Source organism: Antechinus flavipes, chromosome 1 (assembly GCF_016432865.1).
Source record: "Antechinus flavipes isolate AdamAnt ecotype Samford, QLD, Australia chromosome 1, AdamAnt_v2, whole genome shotgun sequence".
Classification (NCBI taxonomy): domain Eukaryota; kingdom Metazoa; phylum Chordata; class Mammalia; order Dasyuromorphia; family Dasyuridae; genus Antechinus; species Antechinus flavipes.
This window is the reverse complement of record NC_067398.1, coordinates 163366887-163382825: the sequence shown is the minus strand read 5'-3', so window position 1 is coordinate 163382825 and position 15939 is coordinate 163366887. Positions and strand designations below refer to the sequence as shown.

The 15939-nt window shown below is 32.5% G+C and overlaps 1 protein-coding gene across 3 annotated transcripts in view; it reads left to right on the top strand.

Annotated features, from left to right (window-relative positions):
- Nucleotides 1-15939, top strand: part of TNPO1 (transportin 1) — a 110854-nt gene that overhangs the window by 62061 nt on the left and 32854 nt on the right. For all 3 annotated transcript variants that reach the window (XM_051992381.1, XM_051992388.1, XM_051992398.1), the window contains 5 exons: nt 1837-1959; nt 4618-4736; nt 9884-9944; nt 11628-11796; nt 12920-13072. In XM_051992381.1, coding sequence (XP_051848341.1) covers nt 1837-1959; nt 4618-4736; nt 9884-9944; nt 11628-11796; nt 12920-13072 — 625 coding nt within the window. The remainder of the gene's footprint in view (nt 1-1836; nt 1960-4617; nt 4737-9883; nt 9945-11627; nt 11797-12919; nt 13073-15939) is intronic.

The window sequence follows — 15939 nt, the reverse complement described above, 5'->3', positions numbered from 1 at the left end:
TTAGTACATGAATTTTCATACCACCTTTGTTTGAATAGGAACTACTTGACATAACAACATAATTAAAATACCAAGCTATTTGTATTTGGCTTTGTTAAATGAGGTAACTAATTTTTTTTAATGGTTTTTCTTAGTGGGTATCCTTTAACTGATTTAGAAAAATTATATGTCATATATATATGCATATGTCATATGTATGCAGAGAAAGTTGCTTCCAAAACAAAACTAAACAGGATAGGTAAGGAATTTGGCAGAGTTCTTCAGCTTCGTATAGTGGGGAGAGAATTGGCTTTAAATCTTGGAAAGCCAGATTCAAGCTCTGCTGTAGTGCTGAACCAGATTAAATTGTGACTATAAGTTAGGTCACTTAAGTTCTTAGGACTTTAGATAACTTCCTAAAAAATCTTAAATTGAAGAAAAAATGCAGACCTTTGATAGTGGTAATTTTGTTTCACAGGAAAACTCATACTGATGAAAAATCACAAATCCCATCCCTATCCCTGTCTCTAATTGCTTGCTCATTGTTATGCTTGTGTAGCCTGTAGGATCTTTGTAAACAAAGAATAATTCATATTTTCTGGAAGTTAGGTGCTTTTCTACTGGATCATTATCTGATGGAAATGTTCTCATCATCCACATCCACAAAAATACCCATTTGTTGTACGCTGTCAAAGTAATTTATTATCTGTGTTAGTTCTGGGTACCACATTTTAGAGAATATGTTGATAAGCTGCAACTTCAGAAAATATGAGACTGTGCAACAAAATTGTGGTGTATTCTTTAGAAATGCCTCAATGTATCAAGTTTGGTTTGGGAAATAATTCCTATGTAGAAGCTATTGTGTTTTACATCATTTTCATGACTTTTCATTTTGTCCATTTAAGAACAGTTCTTACACATTGTTATAATTTTGTTGCAAAAATAAAAATGTGTTGGTTTATGGATTTGTGTGGCAAATACCAGCAAATAGTTTTGATTGACTAAAAACATAAGCATTATTAGTCTTAAGAAATCTTAAGTTTCTTATGAGTTTGTTTTAAGCTGAGAGTATACTGTATTTCTTGAGTCAAGCTTAATATTTTACATATTCTAAAATTTAAAATTAGTCTGTATTATATTAGTGTATGAAGTTTGTCACATTTGTTAAATTATTCTAGGATTCTGTTTTTACAAAGGGCTTATTGGGGTGGGGTGTCTAATAAGAAATAGGGTAGTGCTTTAATGCTGGAAAGAATTTTAGAAATCACAAAGTCCTGAGATCCAGAGAAGTTGTGTTTTGTCCAGGGTCACATAGAACAGGTGGAATTTGAGCCCAAATTTGTGATACCGCATCTAATACTCTCTCTCCTATACTACTTCCATAGTAATCTTACTAGTAAAAACAGGTGAATATGTGACACAATGGATAGAGTATAGGGACTTGGATTCAAATTATAAACAAGTTACTTACTGAGCCTTTCAGGAAGCAAAGTTAAGACTTCACATTACACAAAATTGCAGTCTAGGTCTAGAGGGAAGATCTTCAGTGTTTGATATCACTAAATACAGTAGAATTTTCTTATATTTGTAGGTTTTGAGTTGGCTACCCTTTTTTTTCTTTTTTTCCCCATACCCATTAAAACATTTTGAAGAGGTGAAAACTTTGTCTCTGTTGGCAAGTGTGTAAAATTTGGTAAAATTAACCAAGCTATATATAGCCATAGTGAAGAAAATAATTGTTTCAGTATGTTTTTAAGTTTTTAGTTTTTATTTGGATATAAATTTATACTTGGTTACACACAAATTATTTTTCTGTTTGGGGATTTTAAAAAATTACATTTATTTCTTATGTAATAGAATCTCTTTGCTTTGGCTGGTGATGAAGAGCCAGAGGTACGTAAAAATGTGTGTCGGGCTCTCGTGATGCTACTTGAAGTCCGAATGGATCGCCTGCTTCCTCATATGCATAATATAGTTGAGGTAATTATCAGTTATGATTTAATCATGTGACTTCTCTTTTTTTAATTTAAAAAATCTGGAAATGTTTTATTTTGGATATGCTGTGAATTTGCTTATTAATTTGCTTATTCAAATAGACCATAAAGAAGATGGTTTGTTTTTATTTTTAATTGAAGTCCTTATTGGGGTGGATTATAATTTTTCAGAATAATTGCTTAGAATTAATATTATGACATCTGCTTATCAGGTATGTTCATAATTTAAGCTAATGATTATATAAACAACAGTAGTTGGTTTAATATATGTATGATTTATCATAGAGGAGTTCTTTGATAGCATGGATGACTTTATAAGTTATCAGTATCAAATTATCTCATTTTTAAAAGGTTTTGGTGTATAGCATTCGCTACCACGCCATGTACATGTAAACTAAACTACAACTAGTTAATATATAACTAGTAATAATGATGTATAATTAATGTAATATATAATAAATATATAATATATAACTAGTAAATATAATAACTAATGATTAATAAGCACAGTGTCAATTGTGTTTATTTCAAAGTTACCGATAATATATTTAGGGAAATTCTACTTCTTGCATTGTTCAGCTTTATCTCTAATGAGTAATAATAGGGATTATCTTATATTGCTGGTGGTTCTGGTTATATGTGCATTTTTTAAAACAGGCTGTTTGATGATATAGAAATACGTTAGCTGGGGGATAGTTGCAGAGCAAACTTGTAGAAGCAGACTTCTTCAGGTACTGGAAAGTAATGGACCCAAAGCACAAATGAGGTTAGGTAGCTTTCAAAACATGAGATGGTCAAAGCATAAATGAGGAGACAAGTAGATAGAGAAGACAAAAATTTATATTAACTTAATCTCCATGAAGTCAGTCATAAAGTCCTTCCACTGTGTGCCAACTGCTGGACTGGAAACTGGGGATACCAAGACAGGCAAAAGCCAGACCCTGCCTTCAAGGACCTTGCAATCTAATAGGCTTCATGAAAACAAACTGTATACAGGGTAAATTGAAAATAATCAGCAAAGGAAAGGCACTAGAATTAAGAGGAATTAGGAAAGGCTTGTTGCAGAGGCTGAGGTTTTGGCCAAGATTTGAAGAAAGCAGATATGACCTTTTCAGGTATGGGGAACAGCCTGTGAAAATCAGGAGTCAGGAGATTAAGTATTTAGTTTGAAGAATAGCAGTAAGACCAGTGTCTCTGGGTCAAAATAAGTTCATTGACTGTTGGGAGATGAGAAGTATAAGGTCTAAGAAGACTGGAAAAGGGGCGTCTTGGGAGCAACTTATAAAGATCTTTGAAAACCAAGTAGAAGTAATGGGGTAGCTCTACAGTTTTTGTCTGTGTGTCTGCATTTACAGGGAAGGAAGAATGGCTGATATAGTCAGATTTGCCCTAGGATGATCACTTTGGCAGCCAAGTAGAGAGTAGACTAGAGCAGAAATAATTGTGGCTGGGAGACCAACCATCAATCATCAAGGCTTAAAGTGATGAGGGCCAGCTTAATTACCATAGTATGCATGTAGTAAGCATTTAATGTTTGCTTGTGGATTTCTAAGGTCTGGAATAGAAGTCAGTACTTCTGAAGAAGAAATTTCAGAAAACTTGGAAGAAATATTTGTAGAATGAGCTAGGGAGTTTATTAGAATAGGATTGCCAAGTAATTTCTAGGATCAAGTTATATAGCAGGAAAGAATAATTAGTAGTCATCTAGGTTCTGCCTAAATGGTTATTTTCTTTAGGAGATGTCATTAAATAATATCTTAGGAAAAAAATTTTTTTTCTACTCATTATTAGTGACAATATGAATTTTCATGCAGCAATAGTAAGATACTGTTGGGAGGTGGGGAGTGGAATAGAGTGATTGAAATGAGACAAAGTGAAATGGATCTCCCATGCCAAATGCTGCATTTCCAACCTAGCGAGGGAGACCTAGCCTTTTATTTTTAGATGTCATTAAGGGAATAATTTTGAAGTGTTCTGTGATTATAATTGTATGCATGGAAAAGTGAGCTTCTTATTACTAAATATACATTTCATCTTGAATGCAATGTGATCATTCATATTCACATAAATGGCACATTTTGTTTTGTTAATGCATAAAATATTTTTTGTTCATGAAATGAAATTTTATTTAGATGCTGTTATCACTTGAAGTATTTCCTAAACCAAAAAAAAAAGGAAATCTGCATGCACATATACACAATAATTCAGGGACATTGCATGATATAAGGTAGGTCACAGGTAGATGTTGAAAGGAACTTTAGAAATTACCTAGTCAGGGAGTCAGAAGTTAAGTGATTTACCCACTGTCTTCAGAAGTGAGAACTACTAGGGAATACCTTTTCCTTCTGATTCTAGATCCGGAGAGCTCTTCCTGCTACCTCATGCTGCTTCTAGGTACCTTTACATCCGAAAGAATATCTCCACAGTGGCTTAATTTATTTCTACTATATAATATGGAATCTTATATTTGGAGAGGAGTTGGAGAAGGACTTTAGAAATTATCTAGATTAGCCCCATTCAATTTATAAATGAGAAAACTGAGTCAGGGAGGTGAGATGTGATTCAATCCGATTCATAGAGGTAGTATTATTTCTATATATTGTTATTAGTTGGCTTTTAACTGTGCATAAACTTCCTTTTATAGTACATGCTTCAGAGGACCCAAGACCAAGATGAAAATGTGGCTTTGGAAGCTTGTGAATTTTGGCTCACTTTGGCTGAACAACCAATCTGCAAAGATGTACTCTGTCGACATCTTTCTAAGTAGGTGAAATTTCTGCACACTACTAATATTTGAGTCAGTGTAAATTATTACCTTGTTTGTTTTGGAGTTATTGAGTGAATTTGAGGTATTTTTGATAATTATTCTTACTCTAGACAAGAGGTGCTCTTCTTTAAGACTGGAAGAAACATAAAGTTGGAGTATTTTGAGCACAAGTGTTTTTGCACATCTTGACTGTCTATATTAAGGATAATATTTTAAAAATACTTTAAATTCATTTAATAAGTCCTTTTTCTGTGTATCTCTTTTGCCTATGTCATTAAACTATTTGGTATGCTCATCTTTGGATATAGCATAGAATAGTATTTGAGAGAATTGTTTTGTTCCTACCTTGGAGTTCTTAGCACTTAACACATTTTAGTCAAATGTGAAACAAAGAATAATGCAAGACCAACTAACTATAACTTGGAATGGATCTTGGATGATGAATTGAGCCTTTTCCCTGAGGGAAGAGGGAGCGAAAGGGAACAGTAGTTTTAGTCAGCAGATAATAAAAGATGTAACATGGGCAGGTAACTGTGAAGCAATTGGCTAAACCAGAACAGTAGGGTATATTGGAGTAGGAGACATTCTCTCTAGGGGAATAGCGTAACAAAAGTGTGAAAGTTAAAATAAATAGGGGACAGTGAGGATACCAGTCTGACAGGTTGTTAATAGGCAAAAAGTAGAATAATGTAGTACTAGATTATGTAGAATTTTGAAAATCAAGATTAAGAGCTTAGAATGAATCCATTTGAAAATGGGAAGCCATTTTAGGTCTTTGAGCAGGGGATGCATGTGAAAAAAGTTGCATTTCAAGAAGGTATTTGTCAGTGCAAAGAGATAGTTTGAGAAGATAAGGTGATTTCTCGATTCTACAAAAAGGAGACCAGTGAGATTGACAGTGATTCCTAGAAAACTAGCAGGGAGAGTTATTAAAAGGAATTTTTTTTAAAGCACAAAAAAGTTAAATTGAGGGGCAGCTTGTTGATGTAGTGGATAGAGCACCAACCCTGAAGTCAGGAGGACCCGAGTTCAAATCTAGTCTCAGACACTTAATTTCCTAGCTGTGTGACCCGGGGCAAGTCACTTAACCCCAATTGCCTCAGTGCAAAAAAAAAAAAGTTAAGTTGAATAATAGTCTTTAAATGCAATGGTGTAATAGTATGTATGTAAATGCTTTGTAAATTTCTAGTGACTTGTCCTGAGTTTTAATTTTATGCTAACTTTACTTTGAGCTCTGCACTCAGACTACATTTTAATTTTAGCCTAAATACTAGCAACTAAGTCTGAAACACTTGTATTTTCCAAAAGCTCATATTTATATAGACTTTAGGTTTCCAAAGCTTGTTACACATTATTTGATCTTTATAACAGTCTTGTGAGATTGGTCCTGTTATTTTAGGCTTGTGAGGTTATAACTAAAACAGGGATTAACTAATTAATTAATTAATTAATTAATGTCTAGATGGCATTTGGAGCTAGGTCCTTCTGATTTTGAGGTGAGGTCCTTTTTCTCACTCCAGACATGAATAGTTTTTGGACAGTTCATTCTTTTAATACCCTGTATTAATAAGTTATGGTAAAATAACAATTGTAGAATCTAAACTTTTTCCATTTCTAGAATGTCGATTTTATCATGGTTCCTCCAAGGCACCTTTTCTCTCGTATTGGTCCTACAGCTTGAGTATGTCTTTCTCCCTCGTTAGTATACTTTCCAGGAAGAGTCAGAATCAAGACAGGTGAAGGCCGTTTGCTTTATTCCACACTTTGATTTGAATGATTATATACTCATGGATCCCAAGGGCAGTCTGGTGAGATGTATGGATCCCTTTTCAGAATAATGGTTTTGAATAATTGTGCCAAATTTCAGTTAGAGATTAAAAAAGAAAGAAGTAATTTCTTTCCCATCTAAATTCACAGACAACCTGAAGAGAGGGAGGGCAGGGATTCATGGATCCCAGATTAAGAACTTCCTGTCTTTGGTAATCTTAAAGGTTTTTTAGAGGGAAACCTTTATTTCTACAACAATTCCAAACAAACGTTTCTTGCTTTTAAAACAGCAGAAGCTAACAGATTCATCATGGGTGTAAGTAGACTAAAATATAGATAAAGTGATATACTCAACTAGGTGGTGCAAGACAGAGCAGAAATTGATTTCAAATCCTGATATTTAAAAACTTCATAACTTTGCATCAAACACCACATCTGTAAAATAGGCATTAAAATAGCATTTACTTCCCTGGGTTATATGGATTAAATGAGATAATTTTTAATCAATCACTTTGTAGAATTTAAATCATGATATAACTTCTAGCTATTAAATAAGCAGATATTAAGAACAGGAATCAAAGATAGAGATGGAAAAAAGCTAAAAATGATTGATTAGAAGTTTTAAATAGCTTCATTTAATGTGTAAAGACTTCACTTGTTTAACATGTAGATAGGGGTTTTTAATAGAGAGTGAGTTTGTGGGTGGTTTTTATATTCTGTTTGTTAAAAAATTCTTTAAAACTGATATCTGACATCAAAAGGATCTTATTAAAGTAAATTTAGGCATATCCTTTGTTCAAATTCTATGAATGAAAATGTTTAATTATATGATTTTTGTTTAAAAGATCATTTTTCTTAATATCGCAGCCTAACTTCTGCAAAAAAAAAAAAATACTTAAAATTGTCTTATAGTGAAAATTAGGCAAATTTAGGTAGCTGATACATACCTGTTCCTGTGCCAAGTGGTTAATGAATCTAAGGTTTACATATAATATTTCCATTAATCCTTTTGGAAACAAGCTTTTAAGTGAGAGATGTCATTCCACCATTCCTAGATCTGGAATTGTGTGCATCAGGAACACGGGATTGAAGGTCATTCTGTCATAGATTGCCTCTTTTTTCCCCCAGTAGTATTTTATTTTTCCAAATACATGTAAAAATAGTTTTTAACATTTATTTTTGTAAAATTTTGTGTTCTAAATTTTTCTTCCTCTCTTCCTTACTTTGCCCTCTCTTCAAGACAGCAAGCAATCTGATATAGGTTAAATATGTGCGATCCTTTTTAAACATAGATTCAGTAGAATTTATTCTGTCAAATAAGATTTGGGTTCCGTTAAGAGGAGAAATGTTGTGGAGTTATTAAGACAGAAGAAATTACCTTTTAAGAGAAATATCAGTTTGGGGAAGTATTCAAAAAGAAGCTGGATAACCATTTGAACACTTAGAAGATACTTTCATTGAATAGGAAGGTCACAAAAGATAATCTGAATTACTTACACTTCCATATTTTAAACATTTTGTGATTAAAAAGAAATCTCAAATTTTTATTACTACTCTTTTTTTCTGTCCTCCTAAAAACTATTTGAATAGAGCTTTGGCTGTTCTCCATACTGGAGCATATAGTCTTTTTGGTCAGTAGATGGCACTTTAGCTCATTCTAGTCAGCAGTTTGACTGATACTACAAGCAGCTTTCTTACTGACATAAGTACCTGAATAAGAGTTTGCTTATTAAAGAGTGATAAACCTCTTTACTAGATGAAACTAGATGAAAAATAAAAATTTAGACTATTGCACTAAAATAGAACCAGAACAATATAGGTAAAATAAAAACATTTTGGTACGAATCCTACAGATAGTTAGGTTTGTATTTGTTAATGTAAAAGGTTAATTCATTGTTGTGAAGTAATAGTTTGAATTATTTTGCTGTAGATAACTATGTAGAGCCAAACTTTTTTAGTATTTCAGCATACCTTGTGTAAAAAAAGTACTTAGAAGTTATGTTTTGATGAATCTTACTTATTAAAGCAATTTAATAAGTAATACTCTTTATTGTGGTGAATGCATTCATTTTTTGTTTTTTCTAGAATTGAAGCTTTGGGGATGGGGGGGTTGATTTGAAACATTCCTGTGTACTCGCACACCCACCCACTCATACCCCTTTTTATTTTTTATTTTAATAGTATTTTATTTTCCCAAATAAATGCAAAGATTAGTTTTTCAACATTTCCTGTGGCAAAATCTTGTGTTCCAAATTTTTCTCCTCTCCCCTCCCTGCTCACCAAGATAGCAAGCAATCCAATATAAATATGTGTAATTCTTCTAAATATATATATCCACATTTGCCATGCTGCCCAAGAAAAATCTAAACAAAAGGAAGAAAAAAATGAGGGGGGGAAACAGCAAAAAGGTGAAAATTCTATGCTTTCATCCACATTCATTCTGGATGGAGGGTACTTTGCATTACAAGATTGTTAGAATTACCTTGATCACCTCATTGTTGAAAAGACCAAGTCCATCACAGTTGATTATGATATAATCTTGTTACTGTGTATGTTATTCTCTTGGTTCTGTTTACTTCATTAAACATCAGTTCACATAAGTCTTTTCAGGCCTTTCTGAGATCACCCTGCTTATCATTTCTTACAAAACAGTAATACTCTCTTACATTCATATACCATAACTTATTCAGCCATTCTTCAGTTGATGGGCATCCACTCAATTCCCAGTTCTTTGCTGCAACAAATTTGCACATGACCTATATATTTCTTTTAAGAAATCCAAGAAAAGTTAAATAAATTTTTTTTCTTGTCTCTTTCTCTCTGAGCTAAGATATACAGAATGATTTCTTCGTAGTATCTAAATGTTTAAAAGGCTCTTTATTAAAGATTCTTTCTTAAATTTGCTCTTCATTCTTGTCTACCTCATCTTCTGTCATCCACCCCTGAAAAGAAAGAAAATATCAAATATCATCTTGAAGGGAGAAAGACATCACAAAAAAGCTGTTTCTGAGGTATGCCTGGGTGCTTATATGGCAGTCTCAGAAAGTATATCTTCCCCACAATAACTTAATTCATGTCATCTTCTTGAATAAGTTGCATTTGGGACCTTCATTGAGTAGAGACTCCAAGAAATAAACTTGATTATGATATTAGCACTGAATAAACAGAATGGGGGCAATATTCAGAAGTGAGAACTGCATTATCTTCTGATTAAAAATCAAGTTAAATCTTTGAATTAAAATTGTTACCTTGGGTGTAAATATTGGTTTTGCTATAAAAAAGATAACTAATACAAAATTATTACCAGAGTATTTTTAACATTGCAATTAAATTTTAAGAAATCTGTTTCATGTTTATCTCAATTTTTTAAAAATAGGTTGATTCCTGTGTTAGTAAATGGCATGAAGTACTCAGAAATAGATATCATTCTGCTTAAGGTAAGAAATTTTTAAAAATCAGGCTCTTTATGTGTGGGGCAAAGTCATCTCGATAATCACACATTTAAAATGATGGGTTTGAAAAATATTTAGATTGATATAAAATGTTTTAGAATTAAGGTTTTTGTTTCATAAACTAATAATATACAGTAAAAGTTTAATGTTTGCTTTCTTTTTAAAAATCTTTTTTTTAATCTCAAATTTTTAATCTGTAAAATATATTTTCAGATAAAGCCAATTTTAAATTTAGTCTTACAGATTTAGACTTCACTTTATACTCATTTAGAAATGGGAGGTCAGATATTCTGCTCTTGAGTGCTTCTGTATATTCTTATTATTTTCTGGATCATTGTACTTTTTCAAGTTTCAAAATATGTTTTCTCTAAACCCATTAAAGGACAGTTTTTTGTTGTTGTTTTCAGTAATTCCCCTAAAAATTTTGTTATGAGAAAAACTGAAAAAAAGCAAAATTAATTTGTAAGAGAGGAGTGGCTAAAACAGTTTCATAATTTTCCTTTGGATTTAGACTACAGAATCTCTTTAAGAGAGAAACAAAAAAATCTGGAAAATACGAAAAGACCTCCACTGTATATTGTAAGAGTCCAATCCTGAGCTTATTGTGGCAACTACAGAATAGGGCTTTCTAGTCCCAAGAATAAAGAATAAACTGCACTTTTATAGGTTTGGGGAAGATTGTGCTAATACTAGACACTGATGATATAGCCCCAGCCACCTGAAGCAAGGTCTGTGTTGAAGCTTGTGGATCGTGGCTCAGAGATACAAAGATATAAATGCCAGTATCACACTGACTCTGCACAGTCACATAGAAAAAATTAGAGAGAGCAGTTAGTTATTTTTCCAAGATAATCCTAGGAATTATTTCTAGGTAGAATCAAAAATAAGACAGTAAGAAAAAGTTGGGGTGAGTAATATAGGACAGAAAATGAATTCCAAAGATAGCCCTCAGAGGCCCAAGGCCATTCTTATTCTCTTCTGATACTTTATTTGAGTGTTCTTTACTTCCTTTTTTGTTCTAGCTATGTTCAAATTGCTATTTTGTTTTCTTAGGTTGTTTTGAAAAACAAATTCTGTCTGCTTTCCCTCCTTTAACATCTCTTCATCTGTGGAATTAAAAAAAAAATACAAATAAACTAATTCAAAGACTTTATTTTTCCCCTCTAACATCCTCCCCAGCATCATGTTTCTTGTTTAGATGCATATACTTAACTTCCTTGTGTTCAGATTAGTAAATTAAGCTTTCAGATTCTTTTAGCATCATCATATTAATTGAAACTCTTGTCACTGTGTTCCTTTCATATTAAAATCTTTGCCTTTACTTGTAAGATCCCAATAGAGCAGATAGATCTTGCTGGGTCAGCTGTTTGAATGATATAAATATAAGTTTATAACAAAAGGCAACACAAGTATTTACAAGGCAGCATTAAATAAATATGTTGGTGAAATATGAGGGTGGGGGGCAATGACAATTCATTTTTTTGTAAGTGAGAACTCCGTCTCTACAAAGTAGATACAAAGTATAGGCTCAGTGGTTCTGGAAATAGATGGATAATATCTAAATAAATGAAGAAATAAATGAAATAGAGGTTTCATTTGTACTGATCTGCATCTTAGCTAAGGAACATTTTTCTTGAAGAAATACTATCACTTTGTTTGTCAAAATAGGGTGATGTTGAAGAAGATGAAGCTATTCCTGATAGTGAACAAGATATAAGGCCTCGTTTTCATCGATCACGGACAGTGGCTCAGCAGCATGATGAAGATGGAATTGAAGAAGAGGAAGATGATGATGATGAACTTGATGATGATGATACAATATCTGACTGGAATCTAAGTAAGACAGAAAATTGAGACATGACTTTTTTCATGTAGTAGCAGTTCAGCTCTTTATAACCAAAGTACTTTCTTCACAATAAATCTGTGAGGTTTTTCAGATGTCCCAATTTTACAGAGAAGAAAACCGATAAGAGAAGTAAGAACCTATTTATTTCTCAGAGAAGCTAGATATGATGTTTGAACTTAGAGGGTTGCAAAATATTGACTAAAATTAGTAATATCAGTATGAATGTAGGCTTTGTTTTACCTTTAGATCTGACTTACGTTGACTTCAGGGTTGTGTGTTAACCTTTTTGAGATGTCCATTCCAAACGTATTTTTTCATAATTCTATTGGATATGAATAAGAACTCTGGGAAGAAGGTAGATTTGTCATTCAGTTTTTTAAGGCTTTGTAAAGCAAATTAGATATTCTTATTTGACAGAACAGGAAATTGAAACTTGGAGTTTGGTCTACAATCTTAGTGGTCTTACTAAAATTAGATTCCATGCTTCTCCCCCCAAAAAAAAAAAAATCAACATTGTAGATTAATGTACATTTAACAGATTTTGCTGTAGCATGTTTTATTATTCCTTTGTACGTGTTTAGCTTGTTTTATCCCTTTGCTGGTGATTTATATTTCTTAAACAGTTTCAATGCTCCATCTAGTTTCTTAGTGATAATAAGCTTTAGGAAGGTTAGAAATAGTGATGTGTCTGCTTTGCCAGTATATTTAGATACTCATATTCTGAACATTTGATTAGGACAACACATGTTCATTACAATTTGCCATTTATAACCAGTATTTTTGCATGAAAATTTTAATTTGATTAGAAATTTATAAACTTTTTATAAAAAGTTATAGTTTAGCTAATTAGTTATCCAAAAGAGCAAGACTCTTTGTCTATTGATTTTTGTAAATTAGGTACTGTGCTGGATTCACCCAGTAGGAAGCATATAGTAAATTTTGGAATTCTTTTCTTAATTTGTGGAATCTGTTCTAAGGAGCCTTCTTGCTACTTAATGATTGTATCTAGAACAATGTCATGTATGCATTATTGCCCTTTTTTTTAAGCCACTAATTTTAGTTAGGAAAATCTGTGTGATATATTGAGTAATCTGAATTTAAATCATTCTTTTAGGAAAGTGTTCTGCTGCTGCTCTAGATGTCCTGGCAAATGTGTTTCGTGATGAACTTTTGCCACATATTTTGCCCCTCTTGAAGGAACTACTTTTTCATCCTGAATGGGTAGTTAAAGAATCAGGCATTTTAGTTTTAGGAGCAATTGCTGAAGGTAAGTCCAGATTTTACTTTTAAATACTTAAGAAACTTACTTAGTAAGATTGTAAGTTTTCTTTAAGGAATTATAACAAGAACGATACTCTTATACCAAAGAATAACAGAATATTTTTGTTTCTTTCAAGTTAGGATGTCTTTTTTGTTTCTTTGTTTTTATACCAGTTTTTTCCCCCATTTCATTTCCCATCTCACTTGATATCATAACAGAAAGAGAAAAAATCTTAAGCAAAACCAGTGAACACCCATTAGATCTTTCTTTAGAGAGAAGTATGACATGTTACATTGTAATTTTTTTTAAAAAATAAAATAATGGAATTATTTTATCATACTGGAGCTGACAAACAAGACTCCTAGTCATTCTATGCTATCATTAGTGTGGCCATTCCCTTCATTGTGCCAGATAAAACCCTTCCATGGCCAGATAGCTTATTCAGTTCTCATTGATAGTAGATAGTGCTATGTTTGAAACTGAACAAACCTAGGTTTAAATTCCACCTGAGAAATTTGCTGTCTATATTACCTGTACAAGTAACTTAACTCTCTGTTTTCCTTACCTAGAAAATGAAAGGGTTGTACTTAATTCTAAGGTCGTTCTAATTCTAAGTCTTGATTCCATGGTCTTTTCCATAAATTTACCATAGTGTAGCCATTCTACCTGGGTGGCCTCATGTTCTGTTCATGCTAGATGAATACTACAGAAGTACATTGATTATCCTTTGGTTGTCTCTCATGTTCCCATGTGACCATAATTTTTTCCCATTATAAATTTTTGTTGATATTTTTTCTTTTACTTTTTCTTTATAATTTCTCATTGATAATGCATTAGAGTCTACCATTTCTGTCCCTTCATCACCCTTTGCTTGGTATTCAACTTAAATTCTCAGGAGGTCAGAATATTCTGTCACTTCTATATATCACCACAAAATACTAAATTTACATCTGAATTATTGTATTATAATGGAGTTCTATTCTGAACCATATGACTTTGTTCCATTGCATAATAATGAATTAAATATTTCTACATGTTTGCCACTGGACATGGTCATTGAAGATATTAATAAAATAGCATCCAGTAAATTGATGTGAATGTGTGCCTTTTTGTTGTTTGGTTAGTAATGTCATTTAAAAAAAAAAGTTTTAATGGCATTTTATTTTTCCAAATACATACAAAAATAATTTTCAACATTCACCTTTGCAAAACCTTGTATTCCAAATTTTTCTCCTTCTCCTCTCCCCTCACTCCTCAACAGCAATTTGTGTAGGTTAAACATGTACAATTCTAATAAGCATGTTTCCATATTCATCATGATGGCAAAATAAAAACCAGATCAAAAGAAAAAAAAAACAAAAAAGCTGAAAATACTGTGCTTTGATCCACATTTAGTCTCCATAATTCTGTCTCTGGATGCAGATGGCTCTTTCCATCATAAATCTAATGGAACTGACCTGAATCACCTCATTGTTGAAAAGAGTCTAGTCCATCACAGCTGATCATCACATAATCTTGTTACTTTGTATAATGTTCTCTTGGTTCTACTCACTCTCCTTAGCATCATTTCATGTAAGTCTTTCCAGGCTTCTCTGAAATCAGCCTGTTCATCACTTTTTACACAACAGTAATATTCCATAACATTCATATACCATAACTTATTTAGCCATTCCCCAACTGATGGGCAACCACTCAATTTCCAATTCTTCGCCACTACAAAAAGGAGTTGCTAAAAACATTTTTGCACATGTGGGTCCCTTTTCTTTCTTTAAGGATCTGTTCAGGATACAGGCCCAGTATAGAAACACTACTGGGTCAAAGGGTATGCACAGTTTGATGATCCTTTTGAGCATATTTCCAAACAGTTCTCCAGAATGATTCTATCAGTTCACAATTCCACCACCAACAATGTATCAGTATCCCAGTTTTCCCATATTCCCTCCCAACATTCGTCATTATCTTTTCCTATTATCTTAGTCAATCAGAGAGGTGTGTAGTGGTATCTCAGAGTTGTCTTAATTTACATTTCTTTAATCAATGGTAATTTAGAGCATTTTTTTTATATGAATAGAAATGGTTTTAATTTCTTCATCTAAAATTGTTCATCTTTAACCATTTCTCAATTGGAGAATGGCTTGTATAGAAATGACATTTTCAAGTAAATGACAGACACCATTCATCATTCTTCATTTAATGAAAGTGTGTATGCATGCATGCATACATATGAAATCCCCTCTACCCCCTTCTAAGAGACATTTAGCAAATAACTTCCTGGTCCCAGTTATTTCTTACAGTATAGCTCTAGGTTAAATAAATGACTTCTGCCTCATCATCTGTTGGCAAGTTAATATTTATCACATTTGAATTAAAATTTACTCTATTGAGGAAATATAGTTTGATTTACTGAGCTTTTATGGTTTATCATTTTGCACGTTGTTACTCTTTTTTAAAAAGCCTAATAAAATTTTTGTTGTCAGCTTTATATTTTGCTGGAGATCTAGGTCCCAAATTTCTGTGTTAAACCAGAATATAATTTCAGTATGAACTTGTAAAAAGTAAACTACAAAAATAGAAAATAATTTATTAGTACTATCAGTTGGAAACATGCTCTTAGGCAATTTCCTTTAACTATTTTATAGGAAACCAAATTGAGAGGTGGTTTAGGTTGTCATTGGCCCTCTTTCCTTTCCTTCAGCCTCTTTACTATTTTGCTTGGTGATCTCATTGACCACCGTGAATACAATTACCATCTTTATGCTAATGATCTTCAAACATACTTATATATCTCTAAACTCCATCTTCCATCTCTAGTTAAGACTCAACATGTCCAAAAGTGAAATCATCTTTTCCCCCAAATGTTCCCTTTTCTAATT